This window comes from Lutra lutra, chromosome 12 (genome assembly GCF_902655055.1).
Source record: "Lutra lutra chromosome 12, mLutLut1.2, whole genome shotgun sequence".
Lineage (NCBI taxonomy): Eukaryota > Metazoa > Chordata > Mammalia > Carnivora > Mustelidae > Lutra > Lutra lutra.
This window is the reverse complement of record NC_062289.1, coordinates 76,334,758-76,360,019: the sequence shown is the minus strand read 5'-3', so window position 1 is coordinate 76,360,019 and position 25,262 is coordinate 76,334,758. Positions and strand designations below refer to the sequence as shown.

Genomic DNA, 25,262 nt, shown 5'->3' with positions numbered 1-25,262 from the left:
GAGCCTGGCCTGTGGCTGCATCATAGTTCGTCCATTCACCAGTTGGAGAACACGTGGGTTATCTCCAGTTTGGGAGAATTGTCTCTAGGGTAAATATCTGTGATAGGTTTTTTGTGAATATAAGGACGTTTATCCTTCTTTCCTTTTGGGTAAACAGCTAGGAGCGGATTGTTGGGTAGAATGGCAACTGCATGTTTAACGTTAAAGTAATGTTTTCCAAAGGACTTGTTGTCTTCTGACCGGCAGTCCATGAGAGTTCCAGATGCTTTATATCCTTACCAGCATTGGTGCTGGTCCCCGCCCCCCCCCCTTTTTTTTTGCTATTCTGATAAATATAGCAATATCTTATTGTGGTTTTAATTTGCATTTTCCTACTGATTACTGATGTTGGACATCTCTTCATGGGCTTCTCTTCTTCGGTAAAGTGTGCAAATCTTTTCAGTTTTTTAAAAAATACCGTGTTGGGGGCGCCTGGGTGGCTCAGTGGGTTAAGCCTCTGTCATCGGCTCGGGTCATGATCTCAGGGTCCTGGGATCGAGCCCCACATCGGGCTCTCTGCTCAGCAGGGGGCCTGCTTCCTCCTCTCTCTCTGCCTGCCTCTCTGCCTACTTGTGATCTCTGTCTGTCAAATAAATAAAAATCTTAAAAAAAAAATACCGTGTTGTTTGTGTTCTCATTATTGGATTTTGAGATTCTTTATTCACTTAGGTTATAAGTTTTTTATCAGATACATATTTTGGACATATTTTCTCTGAATCTGTGGCTTGGCTTTGCATTTTTGTAAGCATGACTTGGGAGGAGCAGAAGTAGTAAATTTCAGTTAAGTCCTATTTGTCAGTTTTTTTCTTTCATAAATCATGTCAGATCGTAGTACTCTATGCTTAACCCAAGATTGCAAAGGTTGTTTTGTGTATGTTTATTTTCCTACAGATTTTATAGTTTGTGGACTTTTGTCCAAGTGTCTGATCCATTTTGAATTAATTTTGTAGCAGTCACACACTTCTGCGCATGCTCAGTAGTTCCAGCGTTATTTGTTTAAGACCTTTTGTCTCCTCATCGCATTGCCTGTGCGCCTTGGTCAGAAATCAGCTGACCATGTACACCTCTATTTCTGGGCTCCATTCTCATCCACTGACCGGTGTGTGTGTCTTTTTCTCCCAACAATGCCCTGCCTTGATTACTGTGCTTTATAAGAAGTCTGGAAATCAGCTAGCGTAACCCTCTCACTTCATTCTTCTTTTTCAAAAAAAGTCAGGTGGTTTTGTTTCTGTTTTTGTTCCCTTTTTCTTTTTCTTTCTTTCTTTCTTTCTTCTTTTTTTTAAAGATTTTACTTACTTATTTGACAGACAGAGACCACAGTAGGCAGAGAGAGGGGGGGAAGCAGGCTCCGAGGACTCTGGGATCATGACCTGAGCTGAAGGCGGAGGTTTAACCGGCTGAGCCACCCAGGCGCCCCTGTTCCCTTTTTCATACAAATTTTAGAACCAGTTTATTGATTCCTATAAAAACTCCTACTGGGGTTTTGACTGGGATTGTATTGAATCTATAGATCGATATAGGGAAAGTTGACATCTCAACAATATTGTCTTCTGATCTATGAATATGCTATCTCTTCTCCTTTATTTGAATCCTTATCAGTATTGTTCATGAGTATTTTATAACTTTCAGCATACAAATCTGTAGATATTTACTTAGATTCCTTCTCAACACATTCTGTTTTTTAGTGTTACCATAAATTTCCCATTATTTGTTGCTAGTATGTAGAAGTATTCTACCAATAGTTGGTATACAGTAAATTTATGAATAAATCTGTTTAATTAGTTGAATTCTCAAATTATAATTTAGGGTTCTTTTGATTCCATTATCTCTCAGAAAAGATTATTATTTCAAGGCAGTATTTTAAATGGTTTCTTATGTTGTATTTGAATGCCTCTTGACTAAATCCTGAAACTAAACTTTATTCATTAAAAAATAATTTGATTGTTAGGCTGCACAGCAGAATTCTGGCAAGCATTCATGACCTTGGTTGATTTTACTTTTGTCCTTGGATCATCGTATTACTGACTTCTTTTCCTTCCCCAGGTGCTCTTACGGGCTTTTCTAACTAGCCACTAGCCAGCTTGCTTTGTTGGATTTTCTTCTTCTCTTTGACTTTGTCGTTACTAGTTACCTTTATGTGTTCTTCACCATTCATTCCATGCCTTTATAATGTGATTAGTTTCATTTTATCTAGAGTAATATAATCCCAGAGTTGAAGAAATGTGGAGATTAACTAATCCAAGGCCTTGTCCTTTTAAACCTGAATAAAAGCCCTCCTGTTAAAGACCCCGCACCTGTTCGTTAATTTGTTCATATGGAAGGTTAAGCTGTGAGGTCTGATGTTTCGCTTCCAGTCCTGGTTTGTATACAATCTAGTGTGGTCGATGGGGCTACCTCATGATATGTGTTGTGATATTGGATGACAAGTTATAAGGAAATTGCTTTGAGGTGCTTCAAGGGGTTGAAGGAAATTTCCAGAAACATGGGAGTTGATATGCCTGCCTGCATAGTGTGGTTTATTCTGAAGACATAAAGAAATGCAGTACATGAAGTGATAGTCTTCACACCATTAGGGAAAAATATTTTAGAGAACTCTTGGAACATGGAGCTCTAATTTGCTACATTAAACCACCTTCCCCCCCCCCCTCTCTGAATTAAGTTTAATGATAGTGGCGCTTATAATAAGCATTGCTCTGTTTCAATTATATTAGCTTTCCCATTGTATTGTGTTTTTCAAGGAACCCTGTAGCTTTAAGGTGACAGGAAATTGCTAATTATGAAAGGAATCAATCTTTGAAAAGCCAGGTTTATAACAATAATTTCTATTATGAGTCACATAAAAATTTTAATTGTTAAAAGGCCAAATTTCAGTTGCTTTTCTTTAACATAACTTCCTTTTCCAATAAATGTATAGAATTTCAGTCATGTTATTTTTATGAATTTGCCTTTTTTCTTGTAACTCTTTATTTTTACCTACATTTAATTTGCTATAACTTCAAACTTGAAAACTCATAAGAACATTTCAAAGAACTCTTAGGTACCCTTTAAATGGCTTCACTGTGATATATATTCTGCTACATTTGCCTTATCATTCTGTCTTTTGTGGTTCTTTTTGAACTACACGGGAGTAATTTACCTCATACCTCGACCGTTATGCATTTCAGTCTGCGTGTGTCGAGGACGAGGTCATTCATCCCCTTAGATAACTACAGTACGATGTTCACCATCAGGAAACTGAACACCAGGGCAATACTGTCGTCTAATCCGCAGACTAGATCCAGAGTCTAATAGTTACCCCAGAATGTCCATCTTGGCTCTGATTTTTCCCGGTCTGGGATCTGGTCGTGGGTCACGCTTGCATTTTGTTGTCACTACGTGTTCAGGCTCCTTTAATCTGGCCAAGTTCCTTAGCCTTCTTTGGGTTTCTTGACTTTAATATTTTTAAAGGGTACAGGCCAATTTTGTAAAATGGCCCTTTGTTTTGCTTCATTTACTGTCCCATAGCAGTTGGTTTCGGAATTTGCATTTTGTTGGGAAGACCTCCGATGACATACGCTATCTGCAGTGCGTGTGATACTGTTGCATCCTGATGCTGGGTGAGATCAGTTTTGATCCCTTGCCTAATGTGGGTGTGTGCAAGGGTTCTCCACTGTGGAGTTACAGGCTTTCCTGTTGTAAGGAGTAAGTAATATATGGGAAATTGCTTTTGAGACTATGTGAGTATTCTCATCAAACTTTTATTACCTTCTGTTTTAGCACCCATTGACGTTCGAGCTCCATTATTCCTTCTACAGTTTTTAGTTGGCATTTGTCTCTAAGAGCTTTCCCTTCCTCCTTCCCTCCTCTTCCTTCCTTCCTTCCCCATCTCTTCCCTCCCCTTTCTCCCTTCCTTATTCCCTTTCTTTCTTTCCTATCCCCCCCACCCCAGGCTGTCTATCAGTATGGGCCCTTGGATCCTTTGTTTAGCCTGTGGTTGAATCCATTGCTGTATTGTTGGTTTCGATATCCTAGTTGGTGTAGTTTTGCTAGTGGGAGCCTCTTCAAGCTGGTTCCTGTGTCCTGTTGATATGTCCCCATCATCCTTTGAGCCTTTCTTACTGTCTTACTGTCTAGGAAAATAAGACATCTGGAGCTCAACTTGGTATTCACTGTCCCTGCCCTAGAATCAAGTAGCTTTTCTTCAAGGGTCTCTAGTTCCTTTTAATAGAAAATGGTGTTGAGAATCCTTAACGCGGGCACTAGACATGTTCATTGACTCTAGGTCTTCTCAGTGAAAGAACAAGGGTGTGTGTGTGTGTGTGTGTGTGTGTGTGTGTGTGTATGTGTGTATCTGTTTGTCTTTCTGGTAAAAACAGTGAGCTCAAATGGATACACCATTCTAATCCATTACTACAGTATCCTTTCTGTTTTTTTCTCCGTGTTACCTTTTTTTCAAGAAGGCTCCTGTACGCTCAATGTAGTTGCTCATTTGTATAAGCCTAGAATGCACCATGAGTAGTTTCAGAACTGCCAACTCATGTTGCTAGGAAATGCAGACCTACTTGCTAGAGTTAATATTGTTTAAAGTAAATTTCCTTGTACTACTGTTCACAATTTCATTTTGATAAATGCGCAAGCCCACATCTCTATCAAGCTACAGGACATTTTGCCCCCAAAAAGTTCCCTTATGCCCTTCCCAGTCAATTTCATGCCCCCTTTTCTTCCTTTTTTCTAACTGTAGATTAGTTTTGCCTGTTCTAGAGCTTCATACACAGAGAATTACAGAGCATATGCTCTTTTGTGTCTGGTGCCTTTGGACAAGCAAACTGCCTGGCATTTACTTATGTTGCTATATCTTTCGGGGTTTTATTGCTGACTAGGAACCCATTGTGTGAAAATATCACTATTTATCCCTCAGTTGATGGACTTTGGATTATTTCAAATAAATTATGAATATACCTGCTATGAAGATGCATGTACACATCTTTTTGGAGCCATGTGTTACCGCTGGGTAAATGCCCTAATAGTGGAGTTGCTGAGTTGTGTGTTACAGGTGTGTTTGACTTTATACGAAACATTCAGACTATTTTCCTGAGTGCGTATACATTCTATAGAATGCTCAAAATCTGTGGTAGTCAAGGGTTCTCCAGAGAAACAGGACCAATAGGTGTGTGTGTGTGTGTATGTATGTGTGTGTTTAGGGAGAGAAATTAATGATAAGGAATTGGTTCCTGTGATTGTAGAGACTGGCAGGTCTGAATCCACAGAGTGGGTTGGCTGGCCCGAGACCCAGGAGAACGGATGTGCAGATAAAGTCTGGAGGCCGTCCGCTGGGAGAATTTCTTCTTCCTCACGGAGGCTGGTCTTTCTTTCCTAGTCAGGACTTCAGCTCATTGAATGATGCCCACCCACACTGTGGAGAGCAGTCTGCTTACTCAGCAGTTCACCAATTTAGATGTCAATTGTATCCCCAATTACCCTAAGTTAACACAAAAATTGCCATCACAAGTCCATCTTTTGTCATTTGGCATCTGTGCATCTCCTTAGACTGTATTTAATTCTCTAATAGAGATAATAAGATCATACCCCCCACCCAACGATGATACGACTACCTGCATATAACCAAAATGCGCTAACCCTTTCCCCAGAGGAGGGTGCGAAATGATAGGGAATGTTCACTCTTCTCCTTGGTATCCTGTATCGTAAATGCCACAATGTAGAGTTAACAACATTTACTATGCTACAAAGTTAGTACACCTTATGTTACTGGGTAAGGGCATAATGGGGGGGGGGAGAAGAAAACAAAGTTACTTGTTTAATACACACATACACAGGCAATAAGGAGGAAATACTCATGACAGTTACAGTCGTCGTTTCTGTAACTGATCACACATTGTAACTGGTGTTGGTGACTTAGCCTTCATTCCTGAAGGGTCTGGGCCATTAGCAGTCCTGCCTAAATTGTGTTGTTTTAGTTTTCCGTTGACATTAATGACAGGGCATGGTCATATTAAGAGAGGGGATCTCCTGTATTCCACACATAGTCTTCTTTCCCTCCATGGTGCAGGAGGTGTCCGTCAGGATCAGTCACCCCAGCCAGCAAGCAACTCCCTTCTTTGCCTGTTGACTCAGAAGCACGAGGAGTCTAAGGCATTGTATATGCTCCTCAGTGAATCAGAGTTCTGTTTGCTAGCATACAGTATTGTCAGTCTTTTTTAAACTCTGCCGTTCAGATAGTTGTGCAGTGGTATCTCAAAGTGATTTAACTTACATGTGCATGATGACCAATGACATGGAGTCCATTTCAAGTGCTTATTGGCCACTCCTATCTCTTCCTTTATGAAGTGTTCAAATTTATACACACTTTTTTTTTATGGTGGTTTTCTTTTAAAAATTGATTTGTTAGGGGCTTTATTAAAAAGTATATATAAATTGAATGCAAGGCCTTTTTCAGATTTAAATTTTGTAATATTTTATCCGCAGTCTGTGTCTGGTCTGTTTTCTTAAGTGTCTTTTGATGAACATAGTGCTAAAACTTGATAAAGTCTAATTTATTATTTTTTTTTCATTTTCTGTCTAAGAAATCTTTGCATACGTATTTTCTGTGAAGATATTCTATACATTTTCTAGAAGTTTTATAATTTTGCCTTTTACATTTAATTCTATGATCAGTCTCAATTTAATTATTTATAAGAGGAGAGGTAAGGTTTGCCTTTTTTCCCCTCCTCATTGGGATATAAATTTTCCCAATCCACTCATTGAGAAGAGTTTCTTTTCCCAATAAATTGCTCTAGTGCCTTTGTTGAAAATAAGCTGACCATCCAAGTGAAGGTGTTTTTCTGGATCTTTAGTTCTGTTCCACAGATTTAGTCTTATGCCAGACCATGCTGATTACCATGGCTGTGTAATGAATCTTGAAATCAGGTAGTCCTTGGACTTCTTTTCTCTTTTTCAAGGTGTTTTGGGTATTTTAGGTTTCTTGCATTTCCATACACATTTAGAATCAAAGCTTGTCAATTTCTTTAAAAAGACTCCAGAGGGGCGCCTGGGTGGCTCAGTGGGTTAAATCCTCTGCCTTCAGCTCAGGTCATGATCCTAGGGTTTTGGGATCGAGCCCCACATCAGGCTCTCTGCTCAGCAGGGAGACTGCTTCCCTCTTTCTCTGCCTGCCTCTCTGCCTACTTGTGATCAAATAAATAAAATCTTAAAAAAAAAAAAAAAGCCTCCAGAGATTATAATGGAATTATATATTGAATTTAAAGATCACTCCTGGGAGAATATACATCTCAGCAATACTGAATCTTCCAATCATTAAACTGAGTAAGTCTTTTTATTTATTTAGGTCTACCTTAATTTCTACCAGTAATATTCTATAGTTTTCAACGTAATAGTCACATATCTCTTATTTATTTATTCCTAAGTATTGCTTGTTCTTTGATGTTATTGCAAATGGACTTGTTTTAAAATTGTGTGATCTGAGTATATCAGAATGTCATTAATTCTTATCTAGTGGCCTTGTAGCTTGGGGCCTTGCTAAATTCACTTACATTTCCTAGTAACGTAGATAGGATTTGCTATGTGGATAAGCAGCTTATTTATGAATAGAATCAGTTTTGTTTAAAAAACTTTTTTAAAAGATGTATTTATTTATTAGGGACAGGAGGGGCAGAGGGAGAGAATCTCGGGCAGACTCCCTGCTGAGTGTGGAGCCTAACATATGGCTTGGTCTCATGACCAATGAGATCATGACCTCAGCCAAAACTCACAAGTTGGACACTTAACCAACTGAGCCACCCAGGTGCCCTGAATAGAATCAGGTTTAATTCTTCCTTTCCATTTTGAGTAGCTTTTATTTCCTTTTCTTGCCTTAATGTACTGGCTAAGACCTCTAATATATTATTGAATAGGAGTAAGATTAAACATTTTAGCCTTTTCTAAGCTGAAATGCTTTGTAATTTGTTCATCTCACAGCCCAGGGAGGTCTTATTGTCATTTTGTATGACATGCATTTCCTTCTTTTAATCATCAATCTCAGTACTTTTGAAATTTCTTTATATCATTTACATAAATTGCACTTATTTTCTTTGTGTACTATTTTTTTGTCTGTCCCTTACACCAAATCCGTAATACGGAAAAAGACTCTGTCTTCACCACTATATCCCTAATGTATAGCACAGTGGCTCTTAGTAAAGACTTGGGAAATGCCTAGTCAAATCAGTCAGTATTGGTAGAAATTTCTAGCAATTACACAAACTATCCTTCCCAGTGTTTGAGTCTCCTTGGCAATACCTAGGACAAATACCATTTCTTGCAAGACTTTTTTTTTTTTTAAAGATTTTAAAAATTTATTTATTTGAGGGAGAGAGAGAGTGAGATAGGGAGAGAGCATGAGCAGGGGGAACGGTAGAGAGAGAAGCAAATTCCACGCTGAGTAGGGAGCCCGATGTGGGGCCCGATCCCAAGACCCTGGGATCATGACCTGAGCTGGAGGCATTTAACCCACTGAGCCACCCAGCCACCCAAGAATTTTTTTCATAACTTTTCTTTCTCCTTTGAAAATTTTTAAGGAAGTAACAGTTCAGAATTTCTCATAGAAATTCATATTTGATACTTTAAAACATTCTTAAGTGATATTTAATAAAATGCAGTATAAAAGTTATATTTGCATATTATAAAAAATTCTCCTTGGTATTTTACAGTATAATTCTTTCTCCTAATTTTTGCAAAGTATTGTGGTGACAAATTGGGATAGTTTACTTTTTCTGGATGTTATATATACTCAAAAGTTAATCAGTATGCAGGCAGTTTGCAGTGGCCCAAATGTAGAAACAAGGGTAAACACGTTCCACAGTTATCTAGTAAAGGCAGGTGTTGGGTCGCTATTCTTTATTCTTTAAAATCTGGAGAAAAACCATTGATGAAGTGAACCTGTTATTCAAATTATTTCCTTATTTTTGCCCTTTAGCTTTTGTTCTAATCTGAGAGATGCTTCATTTGGGGGTTTTTGTGTGTAATTTAAGCCTATAGAAGGGAAATTGCTCTCAGCCTGAAACACAGTGATCTAGAGTTTATCCAAAAGGCAAAACACCTTTCTTCTTGCTGTTCCATTTTAGTAGCTGCTGAGACAGAAAGTAAGGCTTCAGTTTGTGTGCAGACATGAGGAAAATAATGGGGCTTTTTTTCCTGCAGTATGTTAGTCATTCTTCTGCTCACCCGACGCATTGACAATGGAAATTGCACTAAAGAAGCAGGTAGAAGCATTTGCAGTTAGATGTGCATTCATTCAACTCTCTCTCCCTCATCCTCCTTCTTTCCCCCTCCTCCCCTCCCTCCTTCCTCCCTCTTCCCTTTTCCTTACTTGTCCCTCCTCTCCCATGTCCCCTTCCTTCCTCCTTCCCTTGTTTCTCCTTCTGCAGTCCCTCTCTATCATGTTCTTGGTCCTGCATATGTTGTAGAGAATAAGACCTTTGTGGCCTTCCCATATGCAGTTTACATTGTTGTGGGGGAGGTCAATATAATATGAAACAAGCAAACATATATGTGTGATAATTTTTGCTAGTCACAAGTGCTATAAAAGCGTGTCCATGTGTGTCTCAGAGACAGAAGGAACATGAATGAGAATGCTGGAAGGCCTAAGGGTAGGGGGGCATTTGAGCTGAGCTCTGCAGGTCCACAAGGTTAGGGAGCATGTTTTAGGAAGTGGGGAAAGCAAGTTGATAACCTTGAGAGCAGATCAGGGTTGGTATTAGAGAGGAACTGGAATGCAGACATGTGGCCTCAGCGCAGGGAGCTTGGGAGAGAACAGTCTGAGAGGCTGGAGGAGAGCCTAAGGCCTTGATTCCAGAGAGCACGGTGGGCATGTTGAGCCATTTCCCCTTGATTCCAAGTTCAGCCCAAAGGCAGTGGTCCATATGTGGCATATTAGTTCATTTGTCGTTTAGATGTCACAAGAACATCTCTTGTATGGTCAAAATAACCTCAGTTCAAATTCTCATTTTAGTTATCTCTCCTCAAAATAGAAAAAGAAATACATCAACCAAAAAGTGACACAACCGAAAAAAGATGAGCAAATCCACAGTTACTGATGGGGATTTCAACAGTCCTCTGTTGGTAATGGATAGAATAAGGAGACATCATTAAGGATTTGGATGAGGGACTTGAACAGCCAGACCAACCAACTCAGCTTCATTGCCTTTGTATTTTGTTTAATGAACATTGTACTGTATATACTTTTTCCCCCAAGTGCCCATGAAGCATTTACCTAGATGGACCAAATTTGGGGCCAAAGCCATTTCGATAAATTTTGAAAGCATTGAAATCATGCTGAATATGTTCTCTGACCACAGCAGAAATAACCAGAAATCAATATCAGAAAAATACCTGAAAAGCCCAAAATATCTGGAACTCAAACTGCATATTTCTGAGTGACTCATGAGTCAGAGAAGAAATGACAAGGGAAATTTGAAATTACATACTTTGACATGCATGAGAATGAAAAGGTAACCATGTCTCTTATTTAAAATGAAAATACAGATGTGCAAATAGGTAGAAATTTGCATCAACTCTATTTGCTTTTTGAATTTTCTTCTTGCTTCATATGTCAGTCTGTCCTCAGTTCCTGGAGATGAAATGAGTGTGCCCATGTCCCTGCCGCCAGTCCACACCCGACCCTGGTTATTCTGGCCTTGCCGATATAACTAAGGAGTCCTAATACTTTATTCTAGCTCCTCTCAGTGAACATTTACTATTTTCAGAGGTCATCCTCCTGGAACTATGGAGGGGAATTAATGGAGTAGTAATGGACAGGTTCAAGTTACATGTTTTCTTTGGCTAACTTTAGTTAAAACCTATCAAAGCTCCCTCTTTTGGCTCTCTCTGTCCTACCTAGAGAACTCTAGTCTACCTTCTCCTTACTTCTTAGACTTGTTGTTGAGTCTTTCCTCTAGTTCCCTCCTTTGACTTCTGTTTCTTCCAGCAGTCATTTCATTCTTTTGACTTTTTTTTTTTTAAGATTCATCTATTTATTTGAGATAGAGAGAGCACGAGCAGGGAGGGTAGAGGGAGAGGAAGAGAGGATCCGAAGTAGACTACGTGCTTATGCTGGGGTTGATCTCATGACTCTGAGATCACGACCTGAGCTAAAACCAAGAGTTGACCCCTGTTTTGACTTTTTTTTTTTTTTTGGCTTGTAAATTTGTTTTTGACCTTCTATAATCTCTACCCTCAGTTTGGTATCAGCTTGTCACAGTGAACTTCATGTGTTCATTTAGGCTTGACTATGTGCTGGGCATTAGGCTAGGCAGTTGGTTTGCAAACGCAGGAGGGACTTATAAATCAGGTAACTAGTTGTAGTGTGCTAAGTACCTTGACAGAGCCATGTTGGAAGGGTTATGTCAACATGCATTTGTTCTGCAAACATCCCTCGGACTCCTCCGTGTACCAGGCACTGTGCAATGGAGTCTGTGTTCTGGGTGTAAGGTGCTGGTGGGTGAAAGGGGAGCAGAGAATAATCTGGGAGTGGGTAGTCTGCTCTGGCACAGGGTGTTTGGTATTTCGAGGTAGTAAGTGGTAAGAGGAAAGCCTGGGAAGGTCATGAAAGTCCTTCTGTCTTTTTTTTATGTGGGGAGGGATTTTGTCCTGTTTCTGTGTGCATAGTATTTACTAGCTTTATGATGACTTTTACCAACACTTCCACACTACCTGTACCTCTTATTTCTTTGGTTATTCTTCCGTTTGCTTTAGTGACCAGTGGCTCTAAGCAGTGGTGACTATTGGCACTGCTTATCATGTAGTTTTGAAAAGTGGGGGGCGGGCATTGGCAGCAGGGAAGGAACCCAAAGCAAGGAACCAGGTATAGGGTACTCTTACTTTATGTGGAGTATTTTCTTCTAGGGTATAATTACCCCCTTTGAAATCTTTATTATTACTGTTAATTTTTGAGAGGGAGGGAGGAGAGGGGAGGGGCAGAGGGAGAGGGAGAGAGAGAATCTTATGTGGACTCTATGCCTAAGGTGAGGCTCAAGCTCACAACCCTGAGATCATGACCTGAGTCAAAATCAAGTTAGCCACTTAACTAACTGAGCCACCCAGGTGCCCCCAAATCTTTATTATTATTTTTGAAGGTAGGGGATGAAGAGGTTGAAATATAAACATACTACTTTGAAAACACCCTGTGGGGTAAAATTTCAATTTATTGCCCACCCTGAAATTTCTTATTCTTTTCCTTTAGGTTTCTTGCTATTTAAAGATTTTTGTTTGAATGAAATTAATGAAGCTGTACCTCAGGTGAAGTTTTATGAAGAGGTAAGAAGTTACTGTTTTACTGATGCTTTTATTGTAAAAGCATATGTAGACTGTACTTTGGAAAATATCAAGACTACTGCGTATCTTACTAATATGTAGAAATTCATTGACCCCAATTAGTAGCACAAAGTATAATCTGTAGTGGACTAGAGACTGACAAAGTCTGTAAAAATCATATTTTCAAGGGCTCTGGAAGCACTGAGGAATAGTTGGGTTAAACCTCCAGAGGAGGGATTATCATTCGGAGGGGCACTGAGGATCAGCAGCCATTTGATTTTCTGCAGAAGCTTGCTGATTCTGGAGACATAAGCTGAGGCAGAGGGCCTCCACTGAGTGAAAGAGAAACCACGAACGTTTTCTGGTTACACAGGGCCAGAGTGACAAATTGCAGATGTGGTGGGAAAGGGGACTCTCAGGCACACAGCTGGTTTCCCCAGTAAGACATTTGGAATGGAGCTGAAGACATAGGCCACGAACTTCTGGAAGCCTCACAGCCTCACGCTGCTGTCTTGAAATCTGGACCTGTGGTGGAATCTGAAAACAGAACAGGCAAGAGATGAAAACCCTAGGGAGCGGTCGATTGACACTAAAAATCTGTAGCTACTTATCACCTGGGGCAGCTACTGAGTTCCAGGTGTAGTGAGCAGACAAGTGTCCAGATTTGGCCCCAGATAGAAGGCTGCTTTTGGGAGACAGAAAAGCCAAAAGAGGTTTCTGGGGCTAGAGTAAGAAACAAATGAAACTGGAGGAGCCCCAAATGTGTGATTAGTCTCCCTCTCAAGAATTATGTCAAGGAGGCCAACGAGCTATTCTGAAAACTTCCTGCAGGCAAAACTGAGTCTAGTGCAGACAAAGGCTTTTCAGTGCACTCCGTGGAGAGCCATGCCTTAGGAACAAGGGCAAACCAGAGGCAGACTGAGTCTTACAAAAATGGAGACCCAGCCCAGTCCCATCCCATATTGGGTGATGAGCTCTCTCTCCACCCGTGTAGCAGAGTACAAGAGAGGCCTCTGTCCTTTTTTTGCAGGTGGAAGTTATATAGAGAGACCCTATAATGTTTAGCATACAGAAAAAAAATAGTGGACATCTAAGATACAAGATCACATATCTCATAAGGTAATAGAAGTAGACCCACAGGTAGCTCAGATATTGAAGTTAGCTGACAAGTACTTAAAAATAACTGTAAATAATTTAAAAAACCCCAAACCATAAATAATGTGTTTAAGAAAATAGAGGAAAAGGTAGTCAAAACAGATGGAGGAATAGTGAATTTCAGTCCAATTTATTATGAAGAACCAAATGGATAATCTGGGACATCAAGTGTAATATTTAAAACTGGAACCTAAGGACTAGAATCAATAGCAAATTGGTTACAACATAAGACAGGATTAATAAGAAGGCAGGTCAGTAGATAATTTCACACTGAAACATGGAGAAGAAAGCCTATAAGAAAGAAATAGATGAGGGTATTGAAGACATGTGGAATGTGGCTAAAAGGACTAACATATGTAGAACTGGAATATATAGAAGAAGAGAGTGAATGGGGCAGAAACAATATTTGAAGAGATAATAGAAGAATTTTACAAAGTGATGAGAGCTGCTTACAGACTCAGGGAACTTAGAAAACCCCAAGTAGAATTGCTATGAAGGAAAACTGTCTTTGACATCAATATAACAGCATAGAAACCGACAAAGAGAAAGTCTTTGAAGCAACGAGAGAGAGTGGAAAAAGACACATTACTTTTAAAGGAGGAACAAATAATATAACTGACTATGACGTCTTAGAAGAAATGGTTAAAACACACAACAGCAGCAGCGAGACAAACCAGACAGTGAAGTGGCCGTCTAAATCACGACACCAAGCAAACAACACCCTAAACCCTGCCAATCTAGAATTCCATTCCCAGCAAAAATTTCCTTCAGAATGAAGGTGAAATAAAGATGTTTTCAGAGAAAAACAGAAAAAAAATTTTGTCAGTCGTGGACCTGCATTACAACAAATACTAAGAAGAGATACTTTAGGCAGAAGGAAAATAATCCCAGATGGAAATGTAGGAAGGAATGAGGTCATCATGAAGGGTAATATGTACATAAAATAAAAATGAATGTTGACCGCGCAAAACAATAATGTTTTTAGATTTTAAAATGTACATAAAACTAAAATGTATGATAGTAGGTAAGAAGGGGTTAAAGAAGTTAAAGTGTTTTAAAGATCCTAGGATTATTGGGGAGTTGGATAGGGAAAGTGGTAATTTGCATTTACTTGTAATCAGTTAAGGATGCATATTGTAATCTCTAAAGGCAACTCTTAATAGGGTTAAATGGGTATATCTAACAAGTTAAAAGAGGGAAAATGGAATAAAATAATATTGGATTAATTAAAAAAGGAATAAAAGGACATAAAATAGATGAGTCAAATTGAAAATAATAAGATGGTAACTATAAATCCTTCTAATAAGTAATGACATTTAATGTAAATGGACTGCATGCTCCCTGGTAAAAGTTTGAGTTTGTCTGCCTGAATAAATCACCAAAACCCCATTACATACTGCTTAACAAGTGACATACTTCAAACAGAAGGATGGCAGAAGATATACAGCGATAAACACCAACCAAAGCAAAGCTGGTACAGCAACACCAGTATCAGACCAAGTGTATGGTAAATGCTACTTGGAGGTAGAGATAATTTCATAATGATAATGGGGTCAGGATCACAATCTTAAACTTGTATGTTACAAATAATGTAACTTCAAAATATATAAAGCCAAAACTGACAGATCTAAAATGAGACAGCTCTGCATTCTTGGTGGGAAACATTAGCACACACTCTTTAAGAGTTTATAGAACAGACAGACAAAAAATTAGTAAGGGGCACCTGGGTGATTCAGTGGGTTAAAGCCTCTGCCTTCGGCTCAGGTCATGATCTCAGGGTCCTGGGATTGAGCCCCGCATCGGGCTCTCTGCTCAGCGGGGAGCCTGCTTCCCCCTTTCCCTCTGCCTGCCTCTCTGCCTACTTGTGATCTCTCTCTCTCTGTGTCAAATAAATAAATAAATAACATCTTTAAAAAAAATTAGTAAGGATACAGAAAATCTTAATCAAGTGATGAATAAACTTTACCTAATTGACATATATAGAATGCTGCGCCCAGCAAAAATAGAATTTGCCTTCATTAAAGTACACATGGAAGATACACCAAAAGAAAATATTTGCCAGGTCCTAAAGAAAGTTCCTGCAGATTTCAAGATCAAAATCGTTCAGAGTGTTTTCTGACCACAATAGAATTAAACTCAAATTTAATAACAGAGTGGGCGCCTGGTTGGCTCAGTGGGTTAAGCCGCTGCCTTCGGCTCAGGTCATGATCTCAGGGTCCTGGGATCGAGTCCTGCATCGGGCTCTCTGCTCAGCGGAGAGCCTGCTTCCCTCTCTCTCTCTCTGCCTGCCTCTCTGTCTACTTGTGATCTCTCTCTGTCAAATAAATAAATAAAATCTTTAAAAAAAAAATTTAATAACAGAATTTACTAAGAAACGCTTAACTGTTTGGAAATGAATACACTTGTAAGTAACTTATGGGTCAAAGAAGAAATTAGAACTGAAATTAGGAAATGTTTTAGCTTAAAATATATTTAAGAAATGACATATGCTATTATGAGCATGATGTAGCCTTATCCTAAAGCATTTTAAGAATTATTTATTTATTTATTTATTAGAGAATGAGAGAGAGAGAGACAGAGACAGAGACAGAGAGCATGAGGAGAGCAAGCACAAGCAGTGAGGAAAGGCAGAGGGAGATGGAGAAGCAGGCTTTCTGACCAAGCTGCGAGCCCAACGGGGGACTGGATCTCAGGACCCCGGGATCTCAGGACCCCTGAGCTAAAGGGAGATGCTTAACCCACTGAGCCCCCCAGGCATCCTCTAAAGCATTTTAAATGGTCCAAAGAAAGCCAAGCATAATTAGGACTGATACTAGTAGTCTTTGTACAAGTTTGAACATTGGAGGGATATTCTCTCTGGATTATTAATGTCCTTGTAAACTTGATATTTTCCATACTTTTAAAACTATATTAATGTATTTCCAGGGAGAATGGGCAAAATAGGATGTACATCTAGCATCACGCATACAAAATAAGCCAAATCCAAAAGGCTCTTATTCACTATGAAATGACTTTTATTATTTTGGTCCGAATTGTAATCTGGATGAGTATCACAGCTTGATCTGTCAAAAGAAGTTTCTTTCTCTGTCCTTAAAAGTCTCACCTCTCCCAATTTCAGCAAGTACTAAGTTTCCTTGTCAAATACAGAGAAATCTTTAACAGATAATTTTTACAAGGCTGAAACAGATGGGCGGTCTACTTGCGGGACTTCTTAAGCACTTCTTGCCAATATGGCGGTGAATACTACTGATGTGTTTCCATTTGAACTTTAAACATTAGAGTTTCTCTTGGTTGGCTTGCTCCCAGCTCTTCACACCTGTCTTCTGGTTGGGCACACGATGGATCTGGCTTATCACATTATCTTCTTGAAGGACAACACCCAAAGCTCCTTAGCAGCTTGCTCTACATTCTTTTTTTTTGAAGACACCATCCAGTGCTCGCTTCGGCAGCACATATACTACAGACACCATCCAGTCTTGGGGCTTCAAATGCAGTTTTCTAAATTAGTACCACCTTTAAGCCTTGAGGTTTTTAATAATTCTTCTCTGCGTCCTTGGTTTTATCAGTTTGATTATTTCTGATGGTTGTTGTATGATCCCAATCCCTAGAAAACTTTTTTGTCTGTTATCTTGAAATTCATATTTTATATGTTGTATTTCCACTTTCCTGGGTCCCCAGACTTTTAGTGGTTACCCATTTCCAGTGTGTTAAAGGCCCCATAGCTTAGTCTGACATTTACACATCTCTAAATTAGTCATCACCTACTTTCCTCTCTATCTTTCTCTACCTTCTTACAGACAACTCCCACTAACCGCTGAGCCCATTCTGTTTCTTTTTGTATGTCCTTTCTCCAGCCTAGAATGCTTCTTTGCCTTTTCAGCCTGTGGAAAGCCTAGCTTCATTTAAGGTCTAGCTCACTTTGTATATTTGCTAACAAGTCTCTCTGGTCAACTAGCCCAGTCTTCCATGATGGTTTGCAACCCATTTGTTGTCTGTAACGCTGTGTAATACTTACTCTATGCCTTCTGCTTCTTTGGTGTAATTGGTCTTCATCTTCATCTGTATTTGACTCCTAGACAGAAGGCCTAGCTAGCCTCTGGTGCGGCTGTGCCTGTCACTTACTGTGGGACCTGGGGCCAGTGGTTGAGCCATCTCTGAAGCATCTACACTTCAGACCTGGACCTTACAGATGTGAATAATACACCGTCCTTGTACCTGAGGAGCACACACGGGGGCACTTGCTGGTTGAGCTTCTTTTGCCTCGTCTGTGGAAATGAGGTTAGGAATCATCTCTGGATGCTTCACAGACTAAGTGTGAGGCTCAGATAGGATGCCGGATGGACAGTCCCTTTCTAAACCCTATCTATAGCATGCTCTTCAGGTATATGGGAGGCTGCAGCTTAGTGGTTAAAAGTGCCAGCTCTAAATTCAGCCCACCTGGGCTTGGACTTGGACTCCACTTCTTACTAACTATGTAAACTTGGGCAAACAAAATTTCTAGCTTATCTACGTGGGTTTCCACAGCTAAGAATGAGGGGGGATCACAGTGCCTGTCTCTTAAGGTTGTGTGCATGAAAATCAGCTTACCAGAATAGTGACTGACACATAATTATGACTTGGTGTGTTGGTTCTACTTCTTTGTTCCATCTAGATTTAGAGGCAGCTTATAAAAATATGTACATATGCCTAAATTTAGAAATAATCTAAAATCTAAATCTAAAATTTAAAAAAATCTAAAAAATTTAGAAATAAATCATGGAAAACAGAGAATAACTATAAGATCAGAGGCAAAGTTATTCCATAGGATTTTCTTCTTTCTTTCAACCAATATTTATCAAACACCAGTGCCAGACATTGCTTGGATGAACAAGACAACTCCCTTGCTCTCCTTGAGCTTCTATTCTGGTTGAGAGAAACAGACGACAAAAAGTAATAAATAACAGGAAATGTATCAGAAAGTAATAACTGCCGTGCAGGGACTGAAAGCAGACTCATAACTCAATGTGATGTGTTGTGACTTGGAGGCCACTGCAGAATGATGGGTCAAAGACTAACTCTCTGAAGAACGGGCATGGAAACAGATTTGACTGACAAGGAGGCTAGTCTTTAGAAGATGAGAGCAGGGTAGGAGAGAGAGCATTTTTCCACTAAATGTGGCTAAGACATAGCCCCAGATGTGGTGGGAAAGAACTTGGCATGTTTGAGGAACTGAAAGAAGGCCAGAATGGTATGTTTATAGTGGATGAGAGGATTGGGGTAGTATGAGATAAGATCAGGTTGACAAGGGAGACAGGGTTGGGGACCAGAGTAACAAATTCAGGTTTTATTCTAAAGCCCATGGAAAATTGAAGATGGGAGTGTTAAGTGAATATTCTGTAAATATCAACTAGATTAAGGGGATTGATGTGATAGATCTTCCATGTCTTTACTGGTTTTAGATCTCTTTGTTCTATCAGTTGCTGAGAGAGGGATGATAAAATCTCCAACTCTGTAGAATTGTCTATTCTTTTTCTTGTCATTTAAAAAATGTATTTTAAAGCTATGTTATTAGGTGCATATGCATTTATGTTTACACCTTTTCATGTGAAATGTCCATCTTCATTGCTTGTGATAGTCTTTGTCTTGAAAATGACTTCACTGGATATTATTACAGCCATTCAGTCTCATTTGCTTATTGTTTTCATGATATATCTTTTCCTTTCTACTTTCAACCAGTGTTTTTATATATAAAGTCTGTTTCTTTGAGACAAACATAAAAGTGTCTTGCTTACCACCCCTCCCCCATTTTTGACAATCTCTGTATTATAGTGGAGTGATTTTACATACTGTGTTTATCCTTTGTGGGGTTTTCTGACTTTTGTGAAATCTGTAAATTTGTATCTTTCACCAAATCTGGTAAAATTTGGGCCATTACCCTTAAAGCATTTTTTCTACCTCAGTTCTTTCTGGGACTCCAGTTAGATGTATGTTTGATTTTTGGATATTATACCAAATATCACTGATGCCCTATTCAATTTTTCTCCCAAATAATTTTTCTGTTCTTCAGATGGGATAGTTTCTATGGGTCTGTCTTCAAATTTTTTGACTCTTCTGGCATCTCTACTCCACTATTATGTCCATCCATTGAATTTTTTACTTTGGATGTGTTTTTTAGTTCTAAAATTTATTGGTTTTTCTCATAATTAATATGTTTCTGCTGCCAATTTCTATATTTTTATTCATTACATGCATATTTTCTGTTGTGTCTTTAAGTATAGTTTTTTTAATTTTTTTTTCAGTGATCCATACTTCATTGTTTAGTTCTAATAGCTGCATTAAATCCTGTTCTGATAATTCGAACATCAGAGTCATCTTGGAATGGTCTTCGTTTATGGTCTGTTCTCTTGCATGGGGAGAACTGGTGGTGTTTGAACTCCTGTTTCTTGATATGTAGAATGATCTTGTACAGTAGGATTGATACATTATAGATACTCTAAACTCCATACGCTTCTTCAGAGGGTATTGATTTTTTGTTTTAGCAATTAACTCGGCTTACTCAAATTTCAAAGCTTTGTCTTTTTATACAGTGGGTTGCAGCTGAATCTCGTTCAATTGTTTTAACCTTCGCTGGACTGCTTTGGGTCTGCCGTGCTCACATGTCATCATGAGGTCCAGCAGGGATACTGAAAGAGTTTCTACGCAGAATTTTGGAGCTCTGCCTGTCTGGCTCTTGATTTTCAGGAATATCCTCTCTGACTTTCCAGCTTCTGGTCCATGTCCCTTCCCCATTATGTACGTACTTCTGGTCACTCACTAGTGTTTGCTGGTTAGGTTTTATATATATCCAGAATTTACAGTTGTTTTCTCAGGAAGATTGTTCCCTTGGCAGTTCTTTAAGGCAGATTATTATCTGAAGCAGAGCCTGGGTTTGTGATAAAATGTAAAGCCAATATGATTGGTTGATTATTAATTGGATATAGGGGGAGGTAGAAGCAGGGTTGTGAGCAAAAGAGCAGGAATCAAGGATGATTATTCCTTTTTTGGCTTAAGCAGTTGGGAGGATGGTTTTTCTCATGTTCATGATAAAGAAGGCCAGGGGACGAGCATGCTTGGTGGGAGTAGAGAGGATATGGAAATGGCAAATACATAGTTAGATGTTTAGAGTCTAGAGCTCAGGGGAAGAAGTGAGTACTAGAGATCCCAACTTAGACATCTGAATAGAATTCGTATTTGAAACTGTAGGAGTGAGTAGTTTTACCTGAGGGGAATATATAACAGGTGAAAAAGGGGTGCCTGGGCCCCATGTCCTGAGGACTTTGGTATTTAGAAGTCCAGCAGAGGAGGAAGAAGCCAAGGGAGACTGAGGAAGAGGAGCCAGCGTCACAAACCACTGGAGAGTGCAGATCACAGAAGACAGAGAAGAAGGTGAAAGAGACCAGTTGAATGCTTGCTGGGGAGTCATTCAAGCTACAGATGAGAGAGACCCTTGATTGGGCAAGCAGAGGCCATTAGTGGCTTTGCAGGGCCATCTCCCTACAATGGTGGTGAGAGAGTGGAGATGTGGTAGCGGTGGATCAGAAGTGCTTGCTCTGAGGGTTCCTCTCATTCAGGCTGCGTGTTCAGCCGTGAGCTTTGGAACCACTCAAGCAGAAAGGCACTGTGTTGCCAAGTGAATGTGTCTTTTTCTGCCCAAGGGGAGACTTTTCACCTTGAACTCTGGCCTCTGCCTGCTCAGGTGACCTGGTCAACCTAACTGCCCAATTAGAGGTGGTGTTTTCCAAGCACAGATTGTAGTAAGACCATCCTATCTACGGCTGGTTGATAGGGCTGTGTGTTCTTTGATTAGTGGTCTTCCTGATAACAGGAAGTAGATTTTGAATTACAGCCACAGTCATTCAGACACCTTAGGCTCTTCCTTTGCTGTTGTTCAGGTTGGAGTTTATGTGGCACTAGTCTCTTTAGTAAAGCACATATTGTGGGTCCAAGTATCATTTGCCCAAGAAACTAGAATGTTCCATGGCATTGGATTTTTACATTTCATGGAAAACTTCCGTATTATCAACATTTGTTTAAACAGGTATCAGCTTGCGTCCTAGGCCCCCTGGAACACAGATCTTGTGTTCCTTTACATTTGTTTTCAAGGATAATAATTCCATGAAGTCTTACTATTTCTTGGGTTTGTTTGCTTGTTTAGGCAGAAATGTTTCCTTTGGTTCACTAACGTTTACCTGTGTTATCCCAGAATTCTGCATTGACCTTTGGACCTACCTAAAATTAAAACAACAAAAGTCAGCCCGGCCAGATTCTCTGTTTATTTTCTGACTGGACTTCGGATTTTGGTGTCTGGCTTCTGTTGCCGCCCAGCTACCATATTTGTGTCTGGCATGGTGTTTGAACTCCTGAGACTTGTGTCCTGAATTAACTCATGGGGGTGAAGCCCAGGTCCTTTGGTAATGCTAACACTGCAGGGGATTGCTGCTGCCTTAGAAGAGTCTTTTCTGGCTGGATGGCCTAGAACCTACTCCAGTCCGCCTGCCTTCATGACAGACTTTGGTCTGTTCCAACAACACTCCGGTTTAAGCCCCGGCAGTCACAGACCTGTGACTCTCATGGTAACACCGATGACAACAATTCAGGACAGTAATATGGCCCCAGTAATTTCTCTATGTGTGAGCCAGCTGGCCCTCATCTGGGGCCTTGGTATTTTACACACCCCACACCCTGCCGACTGTGCCCCTTCTTTATCAGCAATTCTTATAGGATTTACTGGTTTTGATTTAAAACCTATCAAGCCCAGCCTTACTGTAAAAAGGTAACTTTCATTTCTATTTTATCATCCCAGAATAAAGAATACTCAGATATTATGAAAGTCAGTGTCAGCAACTCTCTGTCTGTTGAAAATGCTTTGTTCCCCAAAATAAGTCAGACAATAGTAATTAATCATTGTATTTGAAGATCTTTGCCTCAGTCTTCTTGCTAACTCCGTATTTCATTTGTGTCCTCATTCTCTTATCTTTTGGATTATGAGCATGTCTGTAAATAAATAAAAGCAACTTCTCCAGTCGAGGAGCTTCTGTTATCAGATTAGAGGGTTGGGACCAGTTCTACAGAAAGCAAGTATTTCTAAAGCACATTTTTAGTGGCCTGTCTTAACATGGCTTCCCTAAGTTACCGGAATATACTGTTTGAAGTAACCTGTTTATTAATACTTTATTGTACAGCTGAGCCTCCAACCCAAAAAACCTTTGCTTTCATCTCTGGATTAATGCCTTTCTAAAATATCCAACCGATTTTTTAAAACATCTCTTTGCAGGAATCTTGACTATGTATATATATATATATATATATACATATATATGTATATATATATATACATTTGTAATGTTGTAGTTGAATAAGAACAATCCCCATCCTAAGTCTTAGAACGGAATTACAACCAGATTTAAGTGGTATTTGCTCTGGAGAGGAGAATTGGCAAGGACGGATGGCCCCTGCCTGGTATATTGTAAGATAATTGTAACCATGGCAGTGTTTGTTTCCTAATGTTGTGCTTCTAAATTTAAGTGACGAGGTTCATCATAGGAAAAAACCCATTTGTATGTTTCACGTTGCATTTAAATTATCCCAACTTCATTATTCCAACATTAGAAATAGTTGTTTCCTGTGGAGTAGCCAGCTCAGCAATTTGCTTAATCTCCCGTGGAAGTGGTTTTTGCCCAGGCAAGTAATATCTTTTAATAAAGTGAGTTTTCTGGGAAGACATACCTAACAATGGTAACTTTGAAAACCCCAGATAAAAGAATATGAGAAGCTCGAAAATGAGGAAGACCGCCTTTGCAGAAGCCGCCAAATTTATGACACCTACATCATGAAGGAGCTCCTGTCTTGCTCACACGTAAGTGCTTCTTTCTGTTCTGTGCCTGTTGTTTGGACAGGAGGCAGCTTGCGGTGTTTCTAGAAAGTGAAGTAGGAGGAAGAAGTTTAAGAAATTGAACAGTGCTCCCCCAGTACAGGACCCCCATCTCATCTTCTGTCATTTGTTTGCTGGTAATGCTGACGCGAAGCTGTTGCTCTAGCTACTCCAAGGATATTTCCAGAAGCAGGTCCTTTCACGGTCAAAAAAAAGAAAAAGGTGAAAATAAAATTGATAGCTCATGCAGATGAATGGAAAGAAAGGCTCGTCTCAATTCCAAACTTGCTAAAAGAAATTCAGCTTTCTTATTGTTAATTTGGCTCTACTTTACATAATTAGGCAAATCAAATACTGATCAATAGAAATCTTAGATGGTTTCTCTGGATTAATGAGGAAGAGTAATAATTATTATGTTAATTTTATTAACAGTTAAATAATGGTGTGAATATTTTTTTTTCCCCTGTAAACCAGAGAAACAGTCCATTCAGTCATTAGGGTAAACGAGGTTCCTAGGAAAGTATTCCACCAGGAGTGAGTGGGAAGAATTAATAATAAAAATTCACTGCATAATTCACTCTGTGAGAGTTTTCTGGAGGAATGGCCTCACGGTCGTCGCCTGCCATGTCTAGTACAGGAGCTGCTCACCCCAGGTGGCTATTTTGATATAAGGTTAAGTTAATTAAAATCCAATGGAGTTAAACATTTCCCTCCTCGGTGCCTTGCGAGCCGCATTTCCAGTGCCTGATAGCTGCCCGTGGCCGGGGGCTCCGCCGTTGGACAGCGCAGATACACAGCATCGCTGTCATGGCAGGAAGTTCGAGTGGACAGCGCTGGCCATGATAATGGTTTATTTTAGCGTGTCTGTGTTTACTGTGTCACTCACGGTTCTTACTGCCACCCAAATAACCGTGGCTGGTGGCACCTCTTGGCCATGCATTTCTCTGTTGTCCTCACGTACTTGTAGTAGACAGAATTCCGGAGCTAGTCCTGACAGCTGATGCTCCGTGCCTTGCTACCTTGCCGGAGAATGGCTGAACCTTGGCAAATGCCAGATGTCCCGCAGGCGTGCCACTGAAACTTCGTTTTTATGTCACTCAGCAGCTTAGAGGGCTTTCGGCAGAATGATGGGCATTTTCAGCTTTTCCTCTTGTGGCACATTCCTAAAGGTGTTAATTTGAAGTTTGGAGGGAGAAGGGAGTGTGTTGTTCTTATAGGTGTAAGCTCTGGTTTTTTTTTTTTTTTTTTTAGAGCTAGCTCCCCTCTGCTGTGGTCACAGCAAGACTTTCCTTAACCTACATCCTTCTAAGCACCCTGGCTTTTAATTCTTAAATGGATTTTCATGCATTTGTTTTCTCTTATATAGTGGAAATTTTTATAGTTTCAGGACCCCATCATTAACAAATTGAGCGATGTATATATTTAGTAAGGTGATAATAAGATTCTTTTTACTTTTTTAAAAAAGATTTTATTTATTCAACAGAGAGAGTGAGAGAGCACAAGCAGAGAGAGTAGTAGAGGGAGAGGGAGGAACCTGACGTGGGGTTCGATCCCAAGACCCTGAAATCATGATCTGAGCCAAAGGCAGATGCCTAACCATCTAAGCCATGCAGGTGCCCCCTCCCCCTCTTTTTTTTTTTTTTTTAACCACAGTAGTCTCAAACTCTTGTGTGATTAGGTATGTTGATAGGTGCCCCCATGTTCATCCTCCTTCTTGACTAAGAACTCTGGGAGCTCAGAGGAGCAAGCATCTGCGTTGCCCACAGATACCCAGCTGATGTTTAAAGAATGCATGTCAATATAATTACCACACAGGGGCACCTGGGTGGCTCAGTGGGTTAAAGCCTCTCCCTTCAGCTCAGGTCATGATCATCGAGCCCCGCATTGGGCTCTCTGCTCA

At 39.9% G+C, this 25,262-nt stretch overlaps 1 protein-coding gene across 3 annotated transcripts in view; it reads left to right on the top strand.

Annotated features, from left to right (window-relative positions):
• GRK3 (G protein-coupled receptor kinase 3) overlaps window positions 1-25,262 on the top strand; it is a 123,582-nt gene that overhangs the window by 44,738 nt on the left and 53,582 nt on the right. For all 3 annotated transcript variants that reach the window (XM_047696476.1, XM_047696477.1, XM_047696478.1), the window contains 2 exons: window positions 12,248-12,321; window positions 23,246-23,347. In XM_047696476.1, the coding sequence (XP_047552432.1) occupies window positions 12,248-12,321; window positions 23,246-23,347 (176 nt within the window). The remainder of the gene's footprint in view (window positions 1-12,247; window positions 12,322-23,245; window positions 23,348-25,262) is intronic.